Below are 21,455 nucleotides of genomic sequence, written 5' to 3' on the forward strand. Positions count from 1 at the left end.
ATGTCTAATACCATGGTAGCTCTAGATGCGCTCAAGTCCTTGGGGTTGAAACCCACGACCACCAACAAAGGCTCAGCCTTGGCGTTCTGCAGGCAGGCATTACGAGTAATTACAGTTTGATGTCAGCAAAGTTGGAAGAACTCAAAACTAAGTGATCATGATGTGTTGCCGCAGTGGCAGGGGGCCTGCAATTTCTCAGCCGCGGCGGGCGGGGCTCTTCGCGCGGCCTTCCACGACACAATCAAAAAACCCCTCAGTAAAGTTTTTGATCCCCTGTAGGGGGCACCCTCGCATATTAGATAGGGATGGTCCCTACCTATCTATTAGATGCCACCTAAAGGTTTTCAAAACTTTTACTGACGCCTGCCATCCCAAGAAACAAGAAACGAGCGAACGGGCGAGGCAAGCGTGCAGTACTTGTCGTCTTACAGTACAGCATATCAATACGGCAATCAATACACATATACAAGCTACAGCGTGCTTCCAGAATAATGAAATGCCTTTTCGTGGCCAGTAGCGCTACTACGTACCATTTTCCGCGGTACCATTTTACTACGGCTTTCCCCGGTAGAAGTTCTGCTAACCCGCACACATAACCCGCACACATACACGCACACATACATACACGCACACATAACACGCACACATACACGCACACATACACGAACATACAATGCATTATAGAACATCATGTGCGGCACCATGGTCATCATATATACATATACATATAACGAAAGCCTAGCTAGCTAGCGGGCGAGGTGTATATGTCGTACATGCCGCCGGGGCCTTCCGTCAGATGTTGACACGTGAAATGTATTATTATCTATTAATAAGACCCCTTTGAGCTAATGAGACCACTTTCGCGGCCCTTAGAGCAACAGCTAGCTGTGTGGAAACCGGCAGGATGGGGGGTTGGGGGGAATGGAGGAGGAGCGGCAGCAACGGACCTTTAGAATGCCTGCGGAGGTCTCCCCGACTGCGTACGGCAACTCCGCCACCCTGGTCCATGTCACAGTGAAATCCGCGGCAGCGACCGCGGGGAAGGGACCCCGGACGATCATGGCTAACAGGAGAGCCTGCAGGATGCCCAGCAGCAACAGCAGCAGCAGCGGCGGCAACCGCTGCAAGACCTGTCGTCGTGATGATGAGGCTGATGGGTAACCATGCTTGGCCGCTGGTGGTTTTCCTAGGCCTAGGTACATGTGGTGGCTGAGGCGGCGGTGGCAGTGATGATTATTAGCAGTGCTGCTGCTGACGACCATAATTTCTATAGGATGTGTTAATCGTAGTCTATGCAGGAGAACTGAAAACAGAAAATGTGTTTTTACTCCCCAAGCAATGTATACATATAACGGTAATGCGAGTATTGCTCCGTAGTGCCACAGCAGCAGCAGCAGTTTCTGGATAGCGTACGTGGCCAGCTGGCATCCTGGTATCCTGCTGCTGTTTCTGAGCACTATGATGTATTATTGTACACCGAGCATGCACGTACAGTCACCTTCCGTTGACTGCTCCAAGAAGCTTCTGATGATCAAATAAACCGTTCGTTAATGCTGTGCAGGTTGCATGAAGCCTTACGTAAATCCAACCTCGAATATGTAATAACCTTTTTTGGACCGATCCAAGAAGCTCCTTTCTTCCGCTGACATAGCTTGCAGAGACATGCACGACGACCGTGCATACCCGACGGGGCAAATAACATATATGTGGCCTAGCCATTAAGAGTTCCCCCGCGAATGCACGTTGAGATATATATACTTTGCTTGCTTGCTTACTCGATGGCGACCTGTTGCTTGCTTGCCGCCTAAGCACCCGCGGAATCAACTCCTTTCTTCGTATCCTACTTTTCCAATTGGTATTCTGTCCATAGCTTCTTTTTGCACGGTGCTTCAGCTGATTGCATAAGCCCTATGGCCGCCCAAACACGAGTAGCCCCCAAGGCTCAGCTGCTATTGCAGGCAATTGCCTGGACGAGCTACTCGTGCAGTCCTCGCTCCCGGCGACGAACTTGGCAAAGAACGTGGCGCCACTGCCACACCCCGAGGAGTTCCAATGGACCGCCTCGATGTTCGCTTGTCGAACGCCGTCTAAATCACTGTCATGGTATTGCTACAGGCTAACGCAACTCGTCGACACATGGTAGCTATATATGTCGTCGTACACCGGCTGGGCTATCGGTGTACAACAGGTATGGTCATACCTTTCAACACCTCCATCCTTCCATGGACTCAGCCATACATCCAAAAGCAGTGGGGGTAGGTTGGAAACGCATCAAATACGCTAGCTGCGGGAAATATAAATCTGCCTCGCGCATTCAGGTTAGGCACTACTGGTAATGCACGGACCATTGCCCTCGAAAGATCCCGGGATCGAAACCTGAATAGATCGAAGAAAATTTCCGCCATAACTACGTAGGACGGTGGTGACCTGGGGATCGATTTAACCAGTACGCCTCACGGGAAAAAGGGGTCGCCGTTGGCCTAGCAGAATCGGTCGGATGCCGGTGGTAGATGCCGAACCTTAGCGATCCATTGTCTATAGCAAGTAGGTAGAGGGGCCTCGAAATTTCGGTGAAGACAGGGTTTCGCCGGGTAATGGCCGCGGGTGAAGATATGCCCCCTGTCCCACATATCACACATACATACATATAGGCAGGCGGCTGGCAGAGGTTAAGGCCTGACTTCTGCTCCCAGTCGACCCAGTCGACCCGTGTTCAAATCCGCCTGCCGGCTCCTCGGGTATTTGAGGAGTGGTGAAATGGGAGGTGGCCCCCCATCATATGGACGATGTAGGACGTGATAAAATCAACTTGCGAGCTGACCAGGAACTAAGTCGATGCGCCGTTGATCCGCTAGATTTGGTTGGATGCTGGTGGTGAGTTGCCGAACCCAACGAATACATTCTGAAGTCGGATGGGGTGACGGATTAGGGTGGCCCTCTAGCAGGGGAGAGCAGAGATTGCCCGGGAAAGGGGCCGCTGGCGAAGTTAAGCACCCTGTAACAACATACATACATACGTACCACCCACCGCTCGCGCGTGCACTACCTCATGCATCCACATAGCGATAGGCTGATGCTTCCTCCATGTCCTCCGCCGTACCAACAAACCAAGAAGCAAACCGCCGTTTGTTACCCGCTAACATCAGACAGACCCGCATCATCAAGTACGCGACCGTGTACAACTAAGCACATACAGGTACGTCTTGTAGGGACATGGCTGAGAGCTGGGAATGACTGATAATTTACATCACGTGCAGAGCGAAAAAAGAGACCGTGCATATATGACACGAAACTTAAGCCTGCACACCACTAGTGCTAATAAGGGATAGGTACCGTGCACTACTACAACTACTGGGTAGCCCGCACTAATGCCATGCATAGGTACGCCTCCGTTTCCCCCAAAACCTTCCTTTCTTTTTCATTCGTTCATCTCGTTCATTACATACATGATTGTACATGATTGTACATGATTATCGGGGCATTGCAGTTGGAGGAGCACTTGCGAAATGCTATGCGTCAGTGATCCTTAACCGCCTGGTACGTGCTGGGGAAATACTGGACCTGCGGCACCCATGCCAAGCGGGTTTCAGGCGGGGTTTTGGCACTGCTCACCACCTCTTTGTCAAGCAACACCTGGTCAGGCGGCATCGGATCGCAGGACAACCGCCGTTGATAATAGTACAGATTGACTTTGAGAAGGCCTTTGATAGGGTGCCTCGCGAGCACATGTGGCTTCGGTTGCAGGAGAGGGGGATTAGCGGCCCCATGCTAGGTGCTCTGAGAAAAGCGTACGAGAAGGTGTCCATGGTGATGAAGGTAAATGAGAAAGTGGGGGGAGAGTTTGAGTCTAAGCAAGGAGTGAAGCAAGGGTGTCCTTTATCTACGGAGTTGTTTGGACTCTTCATCGAGACACTAGCCGATCTGATTGATACTCATGACCTTGTAGAAGCTGGTGCACGTAAGTGTGACGCACCCCTTGTGGACAGCAAGCGCGTCTCCATACTGTTGTATGCAGACGATGTCAGTCTGCTAGCGACGTCACTAGAGCGAATGTCTGAGTTGCTACATCTTGTGGACCTGTTTTGTGAAGCTTTTGGGGTGCGACCAAATGTCTCAAAGTGTGAAAGGCTTGTTTTTGCATGTGACGGCACCCAGCAGTCGGAACTTAGCGGGAGATGTCAACAGTTACGGCTATCAGGCCAGGTAGTACCTGCCAAAGATAGCGCTCGCTATCTGGGCTTGGTATATGGGCCAGAACGGCCTTTTAGTGCGTGCCGTCAGCAGTTGTGTGATACAGGTCGGTCCGCTATGTTTTCCTTAAGCGCAAAGCTGGACAAAATGAAGCTGTTTGCCCCCGATGTGCGAATGCGGTGTTTTGCAACCCAAGTCCGAGCAATTCTGTTGTATGGCTGCCAGGCGTGGGGCCCTTTTGCGCTGGCAGAGGTCGTGGACAGGGCGGGAAGGCGGCGGGATAAAGCCAACCTTGCGGAGGGCATGTTCGAAGCCTGTTTGAAGGATAGTGCAGTCCAGCTGCAGATTTTATTCATGAGGCAGGTAGTGGGGACGGCACGGCCATCCCACAGGCTGTTGTACGCGGAGCTGGCTGAACTCCCCTTACAATATTACATGGTGAAGCAGATTCTCCGTTTCTGGAACCGCCTTCAAAAGCAAGTGGGGTCCATTGCTCATGCAGTTTTACGGCAGGAGATAACCGATGCCCTGACCAACCCGGAATGGGAGGGTTGGGGAATCTCAATGTTACGACTGTTTTCCTTCTTGGAGTGCAACATTTGGAGCGGAATACCGCAAGAAGTCGTGGGGGTAAAGGAGCGTGTTGACTGGTTGTTGAGTAGACCTCTACCAGAAGGAGCGATAATAACGGCACTAAGAGAGCGTTTGATGAGCGGCTGGGACCATACGCGTCTGACTGTCTTGCCAGAGGAGTACCCATCAGATGGGAAGCAACCGGGAGTGCAAATGGCGAAGTATAAGCACTGGATGGGGCTGCCCTTTTCGGGAGCCGCAGCCGTCATGTGGCCAACACATGCTAAGGTTTTCATTCCTCGTTTAGCACATCGTAAGCTAATGCAGTTTCGTTTATGTTGCTGGGCTTTGGAGGCGAACAGAGCACGAAGGGGCAAGTACCATGTCCCCAGGGGGCAGCGGTTTTGCCACTGTTGTGGTCCTAATAGCCGAATTGAGGATGAAAAACACGTGTTATTGGAATGCCCAGCCTATAATGATATTCGTGCTGAAGAGGGATTCGATCATCAACAGAGTATGTTGGAGGCCATGCAATGGGAACCCGCACGCCTGGCAAGGATGTTGGAACGTATGTGGGCTCACCGAAACTCAATTACCCCCTTTGGACGCTAGTCTGGGCTGATGTGCGGTGTTTTTCCTTTTCTCCGTGGCTTTTAGGCGTTGTAGTATTGCCCTTGGGCCTTCGGCTCGTATGGGTAGTCTTACAGGTATGGGGTCACGCACCCCCAACCATGTAACACACACACACACACACATGATTGTACAGCTGATTAAAAGCCCGCTTTCAAGATGGCATACATACATACATATACCTCCCTGTAACGACATACATACACGGATGCAGGATATCGAGGAAGAGCGCATAATAAGCGATCAAGGATAGGGAAAATCGGCAAACCCTAGCCGGGAGACGAATCAACCACATACGCCAAAACCACCCGTCTGCGGCCCGCCTGTCTCCTCCCCAGCTGGCGAAGACTGAAGCCGCCGCATCCTTCGCAGCGCAGCAGCCCGGCTTTAGGAACAGACAAAAAGACGAGAAACAAGAAATAAAGCCACTGAGCAAGGCAGGGCTAAGACAACCATGAAAGAATGATGAACCTGGAACCAGAGATAGAGACAGCAAATAGAGGCAACGGGAAGGTGGCCATGCGTCAGCAGGTTTAATTCGGCCGGCGGCCGCGCGCTGTCCAGTTACTACTAGACATCACCACAGCAGCAGTTTCCCAGTTCCGCAGTTCGGCAGCAACAGCGCTTTCCTACAGGTAGCTAGTAGCGAACGAATGACAACACCGAACAACAGCACCGGCCAGTCCGCAAAGTACAATATTGCGTTTTTTCGCTGCATGTTAGCTAGATAGTCTGTATACATATGTATATGCTACTGCCATCCATACATGCACCCACAGCGATCTCCACCACCGCTAACAGCTTTTATTAACGCTCATGCATTCCATCCGCCGCTCGTTTATGGACATGCAATGTCCGTACCATCAATAATAATAATTATAATTATTATCAACATATGCAACTGTCGCTGGGACGACCGGCCGCCGCCGGCGGGGGACGAGTGTTACGCCCACGCACATACAGCAGTGCTCGCGGTTATAGCTATAGTTTACTTGCAAGTAGGAAGCAAGGTCCCGGCGCTACATACCCGGGCAACTGTGTAATAATTATGGTCATCAAATGGGCTAGTCACTATACAATCATACTTGACGATGGTGCAGCGGTGCGCAGTTGACTACATGGAACGCTTAATTGCGGGCAGCGATCGCGAGGCAGGCAGCGATCGCGAGGCAGGCAGCGATCGCGAGGCAGGCAGGCAGGCTGTGGATATTATGACAAATAAGTTAATAAGCAGCCTTTGCGCGGACAGAGGGCAGCTGTAGTAGCTGGTACACAGTACGGCTCTACAAACACGCGCGAAGCGCGACCACCAGCATCTCGAGAGGCCTTTTCAGCGGCCAGCTACTACAGCTGCCATGCATCACCCAGCCACTACCCATATCTACGTAGTGCTTCAAGGGCATAAAGATTGGGACCTATTCGACCTGACCCGCCGGCCATATCATAACCGTAGAACGGGCGACCGGAACCCCCCATCACGTCGAAAGAGGCGGGCCGACCCATGGGTCCTCCCATCTGCTGGAAACTGGGCGTCATCCGAACCGGTGAACCGCCGCCCAATAAGATGACGTCATCACCTCCTGGTGCATAGTATCGTTGCGAAGGGCCTTGCTGCATGATGGGGTTCGACATCATATAACCGGGCGGCATCAAAATGTCCGGAGCCAGCGCTGGCGATATGACGACCGGCGGCACGGAGTACGGGTCGTACCGCCTCCGGCAACAAGCACGCCGTACCATAACACAGGCACACGCTGTCAGCTCACAGCAGGAACGGAGGTAAAAGGCACATGCATGCAGGGCCAGCATTGATTAGAAGGGTTGGGTTTTGCAGTCTGCCTGGGAGACGGGTAGAGCGAGAAAAGCCCAGTAACCATATACGTGATGAAAGCAGTATAATAATAACACGTACCTGCCGCTGCCAAGGCGCCAAGCGCAATGAAGATTGTTCCTATGACGCCTCCTGGCAGCGATGACAGGAGTTTCTTTTTCATGTCGGTCGTCGTGCTGCCATTACTCGGCACCGGGGGGGGAAAAGTGTTTGTGAAGGATGGGTAGGGTGATGCGCTCCATGGGGCAGGTTGCATGAGCAAAACACCGGAAAAGGGGGGAAGGAAGCTGGAGGGCGGTTCAGGGTCGCTAAATTTATTGTTGCTTATCTGCTGGCCAGCTGTATGTATGTCCGCAGCAGGGTTGCGGAGACGGCGACGGCGATCCTGGCGCACGAGAAGGGCAAGTGGAGGCAGGGGAGGAAGAGGCGGTGGTGGGCGGTGGTGAGAGTATTGGTGCAGGTCCTGGAAATGATGTCGGGAAAGGTAGGAGGGTAGGCTGGTGGGTGTCCTTATAACGTGGCGCGGTACTACTGATGCCGACCTGAAAGCGGGAAGGGAGCCGGGTGCCGTGCAATCGGAGTTGGTGATATAGGAAATGTGCGTTACCGGAAAATATTTCCCTCGATACCGGAAAATATCTATCTGGATATGTATGCGGCCGCTGCCGATATATTCTCTGATGAGAGGGCGACTGCTTGAGCGGCGGCGGATGCATGCTGCGGATGTTTATGATGACGATCGTACAGCAGTCTGGACGCGATGCGGCTTATTACGGCGCTTATAAAGGAGGCAGCTTACTTAATCCTGGCAAGGTGTCGTCTGATGAGCCGTGTGAGAATGTTTACGCAACGAAGATCCACGCTGCCTAAACCAGGGACTGTAAGGACTTGTGAAAATAGCTCTTTTAAGCACAAATCTAATGAGGCACTAGATAATGATGTGTCAATAGAGTTCAATCGTTATTCAATTCTCGCAATAGAGTCGCGAACTCCAAAGTTGCGAGCGAGTCTCTCTAGCTTCAAACTCTCTAGCTCTAACCGTCAAGTGATAAGTAGCATTGGTAGCATTGAGAGAAGATGTTTTTAACTTATTTGAAATCTTTATTTTTCATATGGCTCGGCTGCTTTTTTGTCAGTTGACGCTTCGTTGTGTCGTTTGCACGATAAAATAGTCTGTTGAAGATATATGGCCACACTCCTTGCTGTTGCCAAATATATTTCCAGCAGCTTCCTGCATGACATGTTTGCCCAAGAGTAACTCCTCCCTCGTCTCTAGTCCTTCTTCGCTTGGCCTTGTTGGCTTGCACTCCGGCAGCAGGTCCCAAGCTCTAAACCACTGCACCGCCGTTATTCGATCTATCCAAGTATACATGTAAAGTCATTTATGTTTGTCCCTTAGCATTTTGCTGGCTTGTCCCTCTGCCTCCTCGGGTTTGTACGTCTTTATCGGTAGTGTCATGCATTTCTCACTATCACACATATGTAATGAAATAAACAATTTTCACATATTATTACATGAACTCCATAGAACATCGTCTCCAAAAATGTAACCGACAACGGTGACGCCATTTCCTGTTGTGGTGGGATTTAGCATTTACTTTGCGTTCGTACCTATGATGCTAATGCTTGGGTAGCTGAAATTTCTCCTGTACATGAAAATAAAGGTTTCGGCACAGCTGCGGGTCAGTGCACTTCCTGAACCGAAAAGTGTTCAGGTGGATACCCCCCCCCTGGCCAAACCAGAGCTCTGGGCCTAATCATATACCCGTCCCCTCTTCTCTAGTATGTGTGGATCATCAACACCCATTTCCAGCATCGACAAGAAAAACAGTCATCAGGATTACAGCTGCTCGATTTAAAAGCATTACGACGTACAACGCAGCAGCAGATGTTTGATGAACGATGTTGGCCCTGGCTACCTAACCACGTGAATTGCCGACGACCGCCGAGACGTTGAGCCCCATGTGTGTGTGGCGCTGGCGTCACTGGCGCTACTGCCCTGGCGCTACTGCCTCGCAGGTAAGGAAAACCCACAGTTTACCAAGTCATGGCACACACGCCGACATAGCCTACCTGTGTGGCTATGGGCCACGTACGGGCGGCAAGGAAACCCACTCCATTTGAATTTCCATTTACACGACATACGGTACGGTACGGCCGTCTTTCCAAATCCAAGTACCATTTCCAAAAGCCCTTCTCCCCCCCATCCAAGCACTCTTCTCTGCGCCAGCCACCGAGTAACGTGGTTTACCCTGCGAACGACCAACCAAAACGAAACGCAATGCCTGCAAGTCTGGCTCCAACCAATCCATTTAGCTACGTACGCCAACAAAAAATCGCCTCCAAGCGACAGAGAAACATCCTCTTCGTGCTGCCTCACACCTTCAAAACCTGCCTGCTTCGCCCAATCCATGAAATGCCTTGAGGAGTTAACTGAAGCAACTGTAACAACCAACGCGCCTGGGGAATCCCACAACCCGTCTCCTCGTCATAAGCTTCTATAACGACCTCGAGATAAATTCACTAGTAACTTGCATTGTTTGTTTATTGCCGCGCCTCATCCTTTCTCTCGGAGTCTGGCTTCCTTAGGGCCGCGGTCGTTAGCCGTTGTAACATAACATTTGGGCCATGACTACACAAACAAGGATGCAAATTTGACACGTGCAGAGCAAAAGGTGGTGGATTCTGCTGACGGAATTCCTTTCATTTCATGTCGGAAGAGCAAAATGATGCCATTGAGGACAAAATCGAATTGATGCGGCATGCCCTGTAACATGCTTTATGCGTGCGTACTGTCGATGTTGCGGTGCATTTGGATTTGCTCTGTGGATTTGGACATCAAACGGCAGGAGAAGGGAGGAGGAAAGAGGAGCTCTCGACGGTGGACACGGGAGCCGTATGACACATAGCAACCTCTCTCTCTCTCTCGCTCGCTCGTTCACTCTCAGTCCATCCACGCTGCCGTACAAGGCGCCTTAAAGGGTAATGGCATTCCGTTCGTTCGGCGACCAGCGGAGGCGACCTGCAACCGCTTGTGATGCTTTGTGTGTCTGTCTGTCTGTCTCTCTCTCAGTCTGCCTCTGACTGTCTGTCTGTCTGTTAGCCTGTTTATTTGCTATGTATCAACCGCCCTATATATTCTCCTGAACGCTTACAAAAGCTGCTAGCTGCACAACGATTGAGCTGTTTGCTTGCAACCTCATCCTTCCTCCACATCTACTCTCCCTCATCATCGCTGAAAAAGCTTTCTTTCGGCTTGCCGGTTCCAGTTGCCCCTGCACCCGCTGCAGACGAAGACGACGACATCCCGCTATTTAAGCCCGCGTCGTCCCGACGCTTCATCAGCCGCTGTCGGAATGCATCGAAGCGGCTTCGAAGCTGCCCGCCGGCGCCGCCGCCGGCGCCGTCAGCGCCACCCAGGGCCACTTGCGACGAGGCGGCGCAAGAGGGCGACATGGACGGATAATGCATGGGCAGGCTGCCCACGCCGCCGCCAGCTGCCGCCGCCGGCTGATGCAACAGCCCCGAGCTAGATGGCGCCGAAGGCGACGGGTATGGCGAGTGCAGTGGCGGCGGCACCGTCGTAAAAGGTCGATGCTGCTGCATTGCGGTGCTGTTGCCGACGGCAGCGGCTGTGGCTACGGAAGTGCTGGCTGTGGAGGTGGACGTTGAGGAGACGGACGCGCCGGCGGTAGACGGACCCACGGGTCGTTCCTTGAGCAGAGCCGCCAGCGCTGCCTGCTGCTGTGGGTCTGTTAGAAGGGCCTTACACCGCTGCATAGCGTCCAAGGCACCGCTTAGATTGGCCTGGAGTAGTCGGACCGGATTGTTTAGAGGGGCGTGGAGGATGTTTTTCTTTAAAACCTAAGAACCGCTCAATCGTTCAGGAGCCACAAAGTAAAGTAAATGCACCTAATCCTAAACACGACTCACTGGAGGTAACGCGGGTCGCAGAGCGGCGCTTGTTAGCGCAGTATACATGGCGAAGACAATGCCATACAGTACGGCATACAGTACGACATGCAGTACGGCATACAGCAAGGTTTTAATGCCGGAGTCACATCATAGTCACCTGAAGGCGCGGCAGCCGCAAATCATGCGGCGCGACGGCACGTAGAGAGGTCAAGAGCTGTGCCGCCACTGCCCGTTGCTGCTCCAGGGAGGCTGTCCCGCCAGCAGCGCCGCCGGCGGGCCCCGCAAGGCGCGCCGCCACAACCTGCACCGCCGTCAGCAGCCATTCGACCTGCGCCGCCGCCGCCGCCGCCACAGCCGCCGATGGCGCTGCCGCCGCCGCCAGAGCGGTTCCCGCCGCCAGCACCTCTAGCTGTACGGTGTGGCCACTTTGCTCCAACAAGCTATCGTACACCGCCAACACCTGTTCCGAAACCCGCGGCCCCTGGTCCCGGAAGCGCTGCCCCAGCTCTGCCAGTACTCCCACGCACGCGCGCTGCAGCTCAGGCTCGCCGTACGACATCAGGGCCATAAGGCCCGGCAGTAGCCGTCGGCTGGCCAACTCCAGGGACGCCAACGGAACAAGGGCACGGGCCAGTGCCGTACAGCACAAACCCACGTGGGTACTGGCGGGACCGCCGCTTCCGCCGCTGCCACCACCTGCGTGACCCTGTCGGCCTGTCGTATTTACCTGCTGCTGACTCGGAGCCGCAGCGGAACTTGATCCAGAACCAGACAGAGATCCAGATCCAGACAACAGATCCTCAAATACAGAGAGCACCTGGGGCACTAGATCGGGCCGCTGGCTGCAAGCGAAGGTGATCGCCTGTGTGTAGTCCTGCGGTGGAGGACAGGCGGAGAGGCGGAGAGGCGAGGTGGAGAGCGGACAACACACTCGGCCAAGCAGGGTGCGGGCACGGATGTGGAGGGGGTGTGTGGAGGGGCATGTGGAGGGGCATGTGGAGAGGGGGGAAGATGGGCGTTTCGGAACTGACTTGCGCGCCGGTAGTGTGACTGCGTCCAGGAGTCCAAAAAGCCCGAAACATAATACCTTACACAACGACCTGGGTGATGCAAATTTTCAACCACCCAAACAAACACTAGCGACCACTCTCTAACCACCAACAGTCAACCGGACCTACCGAAAGCGCCTCCATCAGCCAGCGCTGCCGCAACTCGTGAGATGAGCTCGTCAGTTGTAGCAGGTACGGCGCCAACCGTCGGGAGGCTGGTAGCACCGAAACCAGTAGCACCGGCAGCACACACTGCCTGCGATTGGGCAAAACATAAATTGGGGGATCCGTCGGTTACATAAATATGATGAATGATTATAAAATGGTGAATGTAGGGCAGGACTCTACGAAGTTCAAAATTAAATGACAAGTAAAAAATGACGAAACCTTTCAGGTAAGAAACAGCTAGCAGACCGACAAAAAACAACCCTCCCGCCATCACTATCACCATCCCCATCCCAAACAACCAACCACCAACGAACCCACCAACCAACCACCGCCACACCACGAACCCCGTACTCCACCTTGCCATCCGCAGTGCCCCCGCCGTCCGCGGCTGTACGGCGGCACAGACGTCCCGTACTGCCAGCGGCGCGTCGAAGTCAGGCACGATAACGCCGGCTGCAGCAGCGACGGCGCCGCTGCCGCCGCCGCCGCCGCCAGCCCCGGCGGCAGTCGAGTTCAACCCCCCTGGAGTTAGTTGAGCACCAGTTCCCGCCGCAACGAGGAACACGGGCTCCATCACCGCCTGAGTGAATGGAATACCTGTGGCCCCGAAACCAAACAAACCACCAGGTGAAGGAATGTCAAAATGTGAATACCCATCCCCACGCCCTCCATTTCCCACACCTCCCACCTACCCCCCACATCACCACCACCACCACCCATTCACCATAAAGCTATCAGGGGCCCCCTTTGGGTCCCCCACACGCGTGAGAGCCCACTCCAGTACTGTGTGCCTAAATAGGCAGCGGAAGCAAAAGCGCTTAGAGGTGGCCCTCCCCCATACACGACACGTTCCAACATCCCTTAGATGACTTCCTGCCTAAAACCCACAGTCGTGTGGCCGTAGTCCCTCACAGCCCTACCTCTCACAAGCCACCACCACACAACCACATAAGAGCCAGCCAGCCAGCCACCCACCCGCCCACCCACACCCACCAAACGCGCCGCAAGTCGCCGCTACGGCAACGGCCGCCTGCCGCCGTACATCCAGCGCCTCGGGAAACATAGGGCCCACGCAGCACACCAGGCGGATCAGCTCCGGAACCACATGCTGGCGGAGGACGGTTATAGAAGGACGGGAATGGGGAGGATTGCGACTAAGTCCATGGAGCGTAGGGAAGCAAATACGGGGGGGTTTAGGTGGACCACAGACGAGTGAAGTAAATACGAGAGGTAGACAGAACCCCCAGCGGGAGGGGAAGGGAGGGAGGAAGGGAGCTAGGAGATGTCAAATAATTGGAGGGGAGATGGTTGAAAAGTAGTTGGGGTTTGTTGCATGACGGTTTTTAAAGGACATGTTGCAGGCAGGCTGGGGCGGGCAGGTGCAGGCAGAGGCAGGCTGGGGATTAGGGGTTGAGAAGGCAGCACCTTCAAGGGCACTCACCGCTAGCAGAATTACCTCAGAGGAGGAGCCCTAAGCTAGTTATATATATATAGGATGGTGATTCATTGAGGATAAATGAGGCGCCAAATTGCCGGTCCTTAGGGACCATCCGCTGTGTACGGGAAGCTCTGTGCGCGCCAATCCATTCAAAATCATCCTCCCGCCTAAATTCAAATTCAAAAGTTCAAAAGCCAAATCGGACTTCTGTCTCTACCCCCCGGGAGCCGCAAAAAGGACGCAGAGGACATCCTTACATCACACAACCCACCTACCCACCTGCACCAGCCATTCCAACGTCTTCCAGCTGCTGTGTGACCCATGGGTTGCCCACAGCGCAAAGGAGGCATCTTCCTCGGCACGTTCCTGATCCGCTTCCGCGCAGCCAGCCTCGTTCGCCGCCGCCGCGGTCGCATCCCCGCCCTCCTCCACCTTGGCCCAATGCGAATGTACGTCCATCGGCCCTTCCTCCGCCGCCGCCAGCGGCTCCGGCGTCAAAGACGATCCGCCGCCGCCGCTGCCGCCGCCGCCAGCAGTGACGGCCTCGTGCGTCGCGTCGCCATTCGTTAATACGCCGCTAGACGTGCTTTTCGAAATCAGCATTTGTTGCAACGGTATTAGGTCGAAATTCTGGAGCGAGTGAAGGCCAACCAAAGGGCCTGTCTGGCCGCCGCTGGATGCAGCGGCGGCGGCGCCGCCGCCGCCGCCAGCGGCCGCCGCTGCCGCCGGCCCAAAGCCACCAAACACCGGTTGAGAGTTTGTACGGCGGTGGGTCGACGGCAGCAGCTCGGAGATATCCCTGGTGACTGCTGCGGCGGCAGCGCCGCCGCCGCCTGCTGCAGCGGCGGCTGACCCGGCGGAGGCGCCAAAGCTGCCACCGCGGGTGGGCCGGCGGGTGCCGGTCGCGATGGCGGCGGCGGCATCATGAGCGTCGCCAGATCCCGCTTTGGATCCCGCTTTGGATCCGGATTGGAATTCCGATTCAGATCCAGCGGGTTGCGCCCAAGCGGGGCGAGCTCGGAGCTGCGTAATGGGTTTGGAGGGTAGACGCCGGGGCCAGGGAGGGAGGGTTTATCCGTACAGAGGGGGAAAGCAGTTCGCGGGGCACCGGGGATGGGAAAAAGCAAGTAAGGAACACGAGTTCGATTCCCGCGTCCCCCACACTCTGCAGATTCTAAATATGATGCCGCGGCTCCTGGGCCGCTTCACCACCCGACCCGACCAACCAATCCCCTCAGTTCCAATGCCCCGAATCTGGATCACACAAGACAACACACTACCGACACAAAACATCAAGGTTGACATACAGGCAGACAAACAGACTGAAAGACATGACAGACATGCAGACAAATAAACAGACAAACAGATAAACAAGCAGACATATCGATAGGTAGATGGTGAGGTGGGTGGACATACAAACAGGCAGACGATGGGCTGGTTAACTTACCGCCGCGTGCCGTAACGCCGGCGCGAGGCTGCCGTACAGCGCCAGAAGCTGATACAGCAGTAGATGACTGGCGCTGGGGAAATGCCGTCGGCCGAAACTGACCCACTGAGGCGGCGGCAGCGGCGACGGCGACGGCGGAGGCGCCATGGCGGGCGACGGTGATGGCGGCGGCAGGACCGCCGCCGCCATGTCGGCAAGGTTAGGATTGCTGCTGCCCCGGGCGGCGGCGGCGCCGCCGCCGCCGGCAGCTTGGCCTTCCGGCACCTGCTGTTGCGGAGCCCCCACCGCCGCTGCTGCTGCCGCCGTCGGCGGTGCCGGACTCGAAGGCGCTGTGAGGCTGTAGCGAAGGAACGCTCCAGAAAAGTTGCTAGCGGCCGCGGCATCAGGCGGCGGCGGCGGCGGCGACGGCGCCGTCTTTGCAAGCTGTTGATATTGCTGCTGGAAGAAGTGCTGCTGATACTGCTCAATATTACGAACTTGTTGGCTCAACTCCGAAACCACCCGTGCCAAGCACGACGATACCAGTACGGACTCCGTATCCTGCGGCTGCCACGTCAGCAGCGCCGGAACCAGGTACGACAGGGCCGCGGCATGTACGGTCTCCGAGCCGTCGGTAGCTAGCGGCAGCAGCAGGCCTTCTAAGGTGGTGTAGTACGACCGGGTGAACGGCAGACGTGGCACCAGCCGGGCCAAGCTGTGGCAGGCGGCCTCCCGAACCTGTCGAATTTTGGTTTTTTAATTTAATTTTTGGTTTTTTAGTTTAATTTTGGGTTTTTTTAAACAGTTTCGTAAACGGGTTTTACAAAATTTATGTTTAAAATGGACAGGCTTCAACGCTCTCTCTCTCTCTCTCTCTCTCTCTCTCTCTCTCTTTTTATGATGTGTAATATAATATATTATTATATTTAATATGATATTAACAGCGGACAGTCCAAGAGCGCAGCCCCTCCATCCCCTCTTCGGAAAGCAACCTCCAACCCCACCTTCCCATCTCCATACCCCAATGCCCCAAACCCTTCCCCCCCCCCTCCCACCCCCTTCCTCCGCTATTCCCTCACCTGGCCCCTCTCCCCATCCCGCCCAAAAACAGACCGTCCAGGCCTCCATTCTCCCGCCCCAAGCCTCCTCCTAAACCCCTCCTAAACCCCACCGTAAAACCGATTCTAAAACCCTCCGCGTCACCTGCTCCATTCGGTCCTTGGCCAGTTGCGTCAGCTGTGTGAGCAGCACATGCGCCTGAGTGCCCGGGTCCACCGCCCCCACCGCCTCCCCCAGGGTCTCAGCTACCAGGGTGCGCCTCTCGCACGAGGAACTGCTGGCCTGAGGGGAGGGGGGAAAAGTGGGGAAAGGGGGAAGGGGACGGCGGGTAGGGGGGAAGTGAACCATGCAAGCGTGTAGACAATAACATCACGAATCCCATCCAATTACGAACAGCTAGGCCTCCGCACCTTTCCATTATAAGTCACAAGTTGTTCATTCCCTTTAGTTGGTACGGACACACATGCAGATTCAGGTTCTGTTTCCGATCCTGTTTCGCAAAAACCAAAACGCGCACAGGCACACAGGCGCAACTTCCCCCACCCACGGCTCCAACGGCCACACCCACACGCGCGCAGAAGCATACACACCCTCCTCCATGTGGCAAAGCCTGTCGTTTGCCCTCCCATGTTTATTAACAAACAAACAAACAAACAAACAAACAAACAAACAAACAAACAAACAAACAAACAAACAAACAAACAAACAAACAAACAAACGAACGAACAAACATACATACATGTACGCACATATTTACATAGACAGACAGACAGACAGACAGACAGACAGACAGACAGACAGACAGACAGACAGACAGACAGACAGACAGACAGACACACCACGTACCTGTTTGACACACAATTGCAGCAGCTCCGATGCCGCCCAGCTCGTTCCGAACACCTGACACAGCTCCAGGGAGGAGTCTATGATGGCCTGGGGGTGTACGGCGGGCAGTCATGTAGCAGGGGGGGAAGAGTAGAGTGTGCGGGGGGCTAACAAGCAGTTGTCGCAACCTCCAGACGGGAAAAATACAAGAAATCAAAACTGCTGTTTGTTGGCCAAAAAGGGAAAGATAAAAATATATGGTAGGATGATGAAACAGAAAAAAAAGACCGACAGATACATAGGCAGACAGACAGACAGACAGACAGACAGACAAGCGCCATGGATAGATAAGCAATGTTTACCCGCGCTCTCTCGCAAACTAGGGTTTACAAACAGGTGAACCCCCTCACCACCACCACCACCACCACCGCCATCTCAAGCACACAAGGTGGTGGGGATCATCACACCCAGCGGGGTTACAGAGGTCCAACTCCAACTCCACCTCCCCCCCGATCCCGATCCCCCCAGCCCCCCCATTCCCCCCCAGCCCACCTCCACCTCCAACTGCCCCCCACCTGCCGCTGTTGGGGGTCGGGCCCCGCCCCCAGATTGAACACCGCCCCCAGTAGCTGCCTCTGTACCGACCAGTCAGAATGAGTCTTGGCCGCGGACTGAAGGGGGGCGAGCGGGGTGAGTGGGTCAAAGGTCCAGGATGAGGATGAAGGGGGAAGAAGAACCCCNCCGGTAGGTATGACAGCACGCGAGCCAAAAGCGCATATCGCAAAGAATTAACTGCCGACGTCCAACACTACAATGCAACGCTGATCAAATGAAATTCTCAAACCCTGAAAGCACGTCGCAAATTGAGTCAGATTGAACACATTTGGTGGGGAGTACGGGGGTAGGTAAAGGAGCCGGGAGCAGCGATCGCGACGTTTTGCTGGCGCAAAAATATTTTACACAGCTCAGGTGGGTTTTTTTACAAGTATCTGACCGGGCCTGACACTGCCCTGGGAACATGTATGTATGTATGTATGCATGCAGCCAACTCACCACCAGGAGCGGCAGCGCCTCCAGCCGGCTCTTCAGGTTCAAATTGGGGATCATACGCGGCAGTGCGTCACACACCCCCGTCAACACGCCCTCCAGGGCGGTGTGGTAGGCGGGGTCGATCACCTCCTGCCGCTGCCACAGCCGCGGCAACGCCGTCGCACTCTGCTCAACCGTCGTTGAATTTAATGCTGGTGCTGTTGTTGTCGTTGAGGCTGCAACGTCCGCGGGCGCCTCCGCCGCCGTCAAGGCCTCCTCCGCCGCCGCCGCTGCCGCCGCCAGGCGCCCACCCGACGAGGATGACGTCGCTAGCGGCGCTCCGGCGGCTGTAGCTGCTTCAGCGGCGGCGGCGGAGGCTGTAGCAGCCGCTTTTTGATTGTCGTCGGATTCGAACTTGGGTTTATTGATGTCAGTTAGTCTTGCAGCGCCGCCGGCAGTGTCTAATCCGGTTGCCGTACATGGGGCTGCTGCTGCTGCCGCTGCTGCCGCTGCTGTTATAATTTGAGGCCCTGAAATGGTCGAGGATCCCACGCCGAGATCTACACCACACAGGCATCACCGTGGGGTTGTCACGTCACCGTCACCGTCGCCGTCAAAAACATAGAAATCACCGCGTGACGGTGGCGGTGGCGGTGGCGGCGGGTGACGGCAGCGCTAACGGAAGCGAGGCTTGACAGTTTTTTGTGGTGCACGAATGCAGTACAATTGACATTCGACATTTGGACGGGGTCCTGAAAGGTAACGCATGTGCGTTTTTAATTTGAATTATTAATAATAATAATTTGATTTATAAAAACCCGCTTGCCTACCCGTGCCTACATGCCGATCTCTCCTGTCCAACACAACACCCTGACCGTCGCGGCAGTCGGTAAGATCCGTTATTTTCGTTATTTTCGGTTAGGCTGTTGGGAGTTAGAGGTTAATAGGCCTAATGGGCGTGAGCGCACCGCGCGTACCTGCAGGCTTTGTGACTGTGGAGCGGTTGAAAATGAGTTGCATGTTTTCGAAGAATGCCCCGCTTACAAGAGCATACGGACTAAGTATGATGGTGACCTAGTCCTTACGGGGCGCAGCATGCGCACCACTATGACTGAGGCGCCACCACTGGCATTGGCCAGGTACCTCTCGGAAATCTGGGAGGCCAGGCACGTCGCGCTGAGGCGCTTCGCCCTGAAGCGGACGAGGGAGAATGAAGATGACCTCCCGCGTACCCGCATCAATACCAATACAACGTCCATGGCCCCCCCGGCTTTTACGGACACACCCGCACTTGTGTGCGGAATTGTAATTTGTAACTTGGTAAGATCCGTAACCCCGACTTCATCCCCCTTACCCGTCCCCGTTCCCCCTTCCCTCACCTAAGAGATCCAGCACGGCGGCGTCGCCGGAGATGTACGACACATGCGGCGTCAACGATGGCGGCGACGGTGACTCCATTGATGGCAGCTGCGCCGTCTTGAGCGTCTGGTGTTGCTGCTGCTGGATTTGCTGCTGTTGCCGTGAGGTTGTAGCTTTAGACCCGCCAGCAGTAGCACCAGCGGCAGCGGCGGCGGCGGCGGCGGCGGCGGCTCCACAGGCCGCTACCACTGCGGCTCGAGCCCGTGCCCTCGTCACCGCCAGCTCCTCCTTCACCGCCCGAAGCTGCGACCGAAGCTGGTGCTGCTGCTGCTGCGCTTCATTACTTTCTTCGGGCCCGCTGCCGCTGCCGGTTTCTGTCGTACCGTTGCGTTGCTTGGCAGCGGCAGTAGCCGCAGAAGAACCGTCCGCGGTCGCCGGCTGTGGCTCTGTATCATGCAGTCCAGCCGCCGTCGTGCCGTCCCGCCCAAAATCCAAATCCAAATCTGGATCCGAACGCGGATTTAGGTCAAATTGCCGAATCAAGTCATCGGGATTAACCGCCACCGCAGTCGCCAGGCCGTCGGGAGGCTCGGCGGCCGATTCCACCGCAGCCGCGGTCGCTGCATCGCCAGTGGCGGCGGCGGCGGCGGCGGCGGCGGCGCGAGGCGCTGCCGCCGCCTGGTACCACTTCCACAAATCCCAGACGTGCTCCTCAGCGGACGACGACCCAGCGGAAGGGGACACCGCCGCCGCCGCCGCCGCCGCCGGCAAGGCCCCGCTGCCGTACTGACCCACGGGTCGCAGCGGCCCGCCGTACTCCTCCTCCATCGTCATGGCAGTTGTGACCAGGCCCTGACGCAGCAAGTGCGCATAGACTGCCGCGTTGAGAGCCTGCGGATCAAAGTACGGCCCGTACCGTACGACCAGGCCCCAGGGGCTTTCAACCAGCTCTTAAGAAATCACCACGCTATGCCATACATACCGTGCACATGCAACGGCACACGCCGTGCTGTGCCTAATCAGGATTCACGACAAGGCCCAAATCCAAAACAGGCAAGGACAAGGCGGCCAGACGCCCGTAGGCGGAATGCAATGTCGTACGCGTCGTACCCTTTGATCCATAGGTGTGGGGGCGGCGGTTCCGGAGACAACTCCAGCAGAAGCAGACGTAGCAGCAGCAGTAGCAGTAGCAGAGGCAGTGGAAGCAGCAGCAGTAGCAATGGCAGTGGTTCCGGAGCCGCGGCCGGTGGCGGGTGGTCTCGCAGAAGCCGAGACTGCTCCGGCAGGTGCAAATGACTGCGGGGCCGTATCCGCAGAGAACGGCGAAGAGGAGGCGCCAGTGACCTGTAAGAATGCGGGAAAATCACAGCAGCTGACACGGGAAGGGAGACGAGGAAAAAGCTTTTTACGGTACGGCAGTACAAAGGTACGGCGTCGTACGGCGTTTCCGTACTCATCCAAGTTCGCTCCCGGTGACGCTGTCAGCAGTACGGCGAAAAGCACGGCGTTGCCGGACCCGATTCCGTCCCGCTGTTTTGTCACTTCGTGCGCGTGTGGCGCCGTGTCGTACAATTTGCTAATGTACGACATTATAGCACTCACGAACACCTAACGCGAGGCGGTATGATATGATATGACATGATATGGCGTAGAAGCACATGGCATGTAACTCAAACATCACTTGTAAACCTCCGCCATACCTTTGTTCCCTTACCAACCGGCCTCCGGCATCGCTTTGTGTGTATGTATGTATGTGTGTGTTTGCGAATGTGTTTGGGAATGTGTGAAACAACGGAAATTCGTTCCACCCCATCATCATCATCCAAAGCTTCCATCATCCAATGCTGTTGGCTACCCGCTGGCCTCCGTGGGGAGGTAATGCCGTCGTGGTGGACCTCTGAGCCTCGGCTCTGTGTAAAGACTTGGCGCCCCGCCCCGCCTCCCCCCGGCCCGCCTCCCCCC

The 21,455-nt window shown here is 55.4% G+C and overlaps 3 protein-coding genes across 3 annotated transcripts in view; 1 reads left to right on the forward strand and 2 right to left on the reverse strand.

The window, feature by feature from the left end:
* Positions 1-2,632: 2,632 nt before the first annotated feature.
* VOLCADRAFT_104913 (uncharacterized protein) lies at positions 2,633-5,852 on the forward strand (the record flags this gene model as incomplete). The annotated part of the gene is made up of 3 exons (XM_002950882.1): positions 2,633-2,874; positions 3,064-3,196; positions 5,733-5,852. The coding sequence occupies exons 1-3, from the start codon at positions 2,780-2,782 to the stop codon at positions 5,850-5,852; spliced, it is 348 nt and encodes a 115-aa protein (XP_002950928.1). The 5' UTR covers positions 2,633-2,779.
* Positions 5,853-6,765: 913 nt separating this feature from the next.
* Positions 6,766-7,388, reverse strand: VOLCADRAFT_91406 (uncharacterized protein; the record flags this gene model as incomplete). Its single annotated transcript, XM_002950981.1, has 2 exons — positions 6,766-7,064; positions 7,307-7,388. 2 exons carry the CDS (start codon positions 7,386-7,388, stop codon positions 6,766-6,768), a joined length of 381 nt encoding a protein of 126 aa, XP_002951027.1.
* Positions 7,389-10,441: 3,053 nt separating this feature from the next.
* The window catches only part of VOLCADRAFT_91407 (uncharacterized protein), a gene marked incomplete at both ends in the record, with an annotated part of 11,706 nt that continues 692 nt past the window's right edge, over positions 10,442-21,455 (reverse strand). The window contains 13 exons of the mRNA XM_002950982.1: positions 10,442-11,032; positions 11,298-11,738; positions 11,868-12,014; positions 12,319-12,445; positions 12,714-12,954; positions 13,333-13,465; positions 14,075-14,818; positions 15,243-15,936; positions 16,393-16,562; positions 17,127-17,213; positions 17,681-17,776; positions 18,159-18,694; positions 19,514-20,384. Of these exons, the coding sequence (XP_002951028.1) occupies positions 10,442-11,032; positions 11,298-11,738; positions 11,868-12,014; positions 12,319-12,445; positions 12,714-12,954; positions 13,333-13,465; positions 14,075-14,818; positions 15,243-15,936; positions 16,393-16,562; positions 17,127-17,213; positions 17,681-17,776; positions 18,159-18,694; positions 19,514-20,384 (4,878 nt within the window). The remainder of the gene's footprint in view (positions 11,033-11,297; positions 11,739-11,867; positions 12,015-12,318; positions 12,446-12,713; positions 12,955-13,332; positions 13,466-14,074; positions 14,819-15,242; positions 15,937-16,392; positions 16,563-17,126; positions 17,214-17,680; positions 17,777-18,158; positions 18,695-19,513; positions 20,385-21,455) is intronic.

The sequence above is a fragment of the Volvox carteri genome (assembly GCF_000143455.1).
Source record: "Volvox carteri f. nagariensis unplaced genomic scaffold VOLCAscaffold_21, whole genome shotgun sequence".
Taxonomy (NCBI): Eukaryota; Viridiplantae; Chlorophyta; class Chlorophyceae; order Chlamydomonadales; family Volvocaceae; genus Volvox; species Volvox carteri.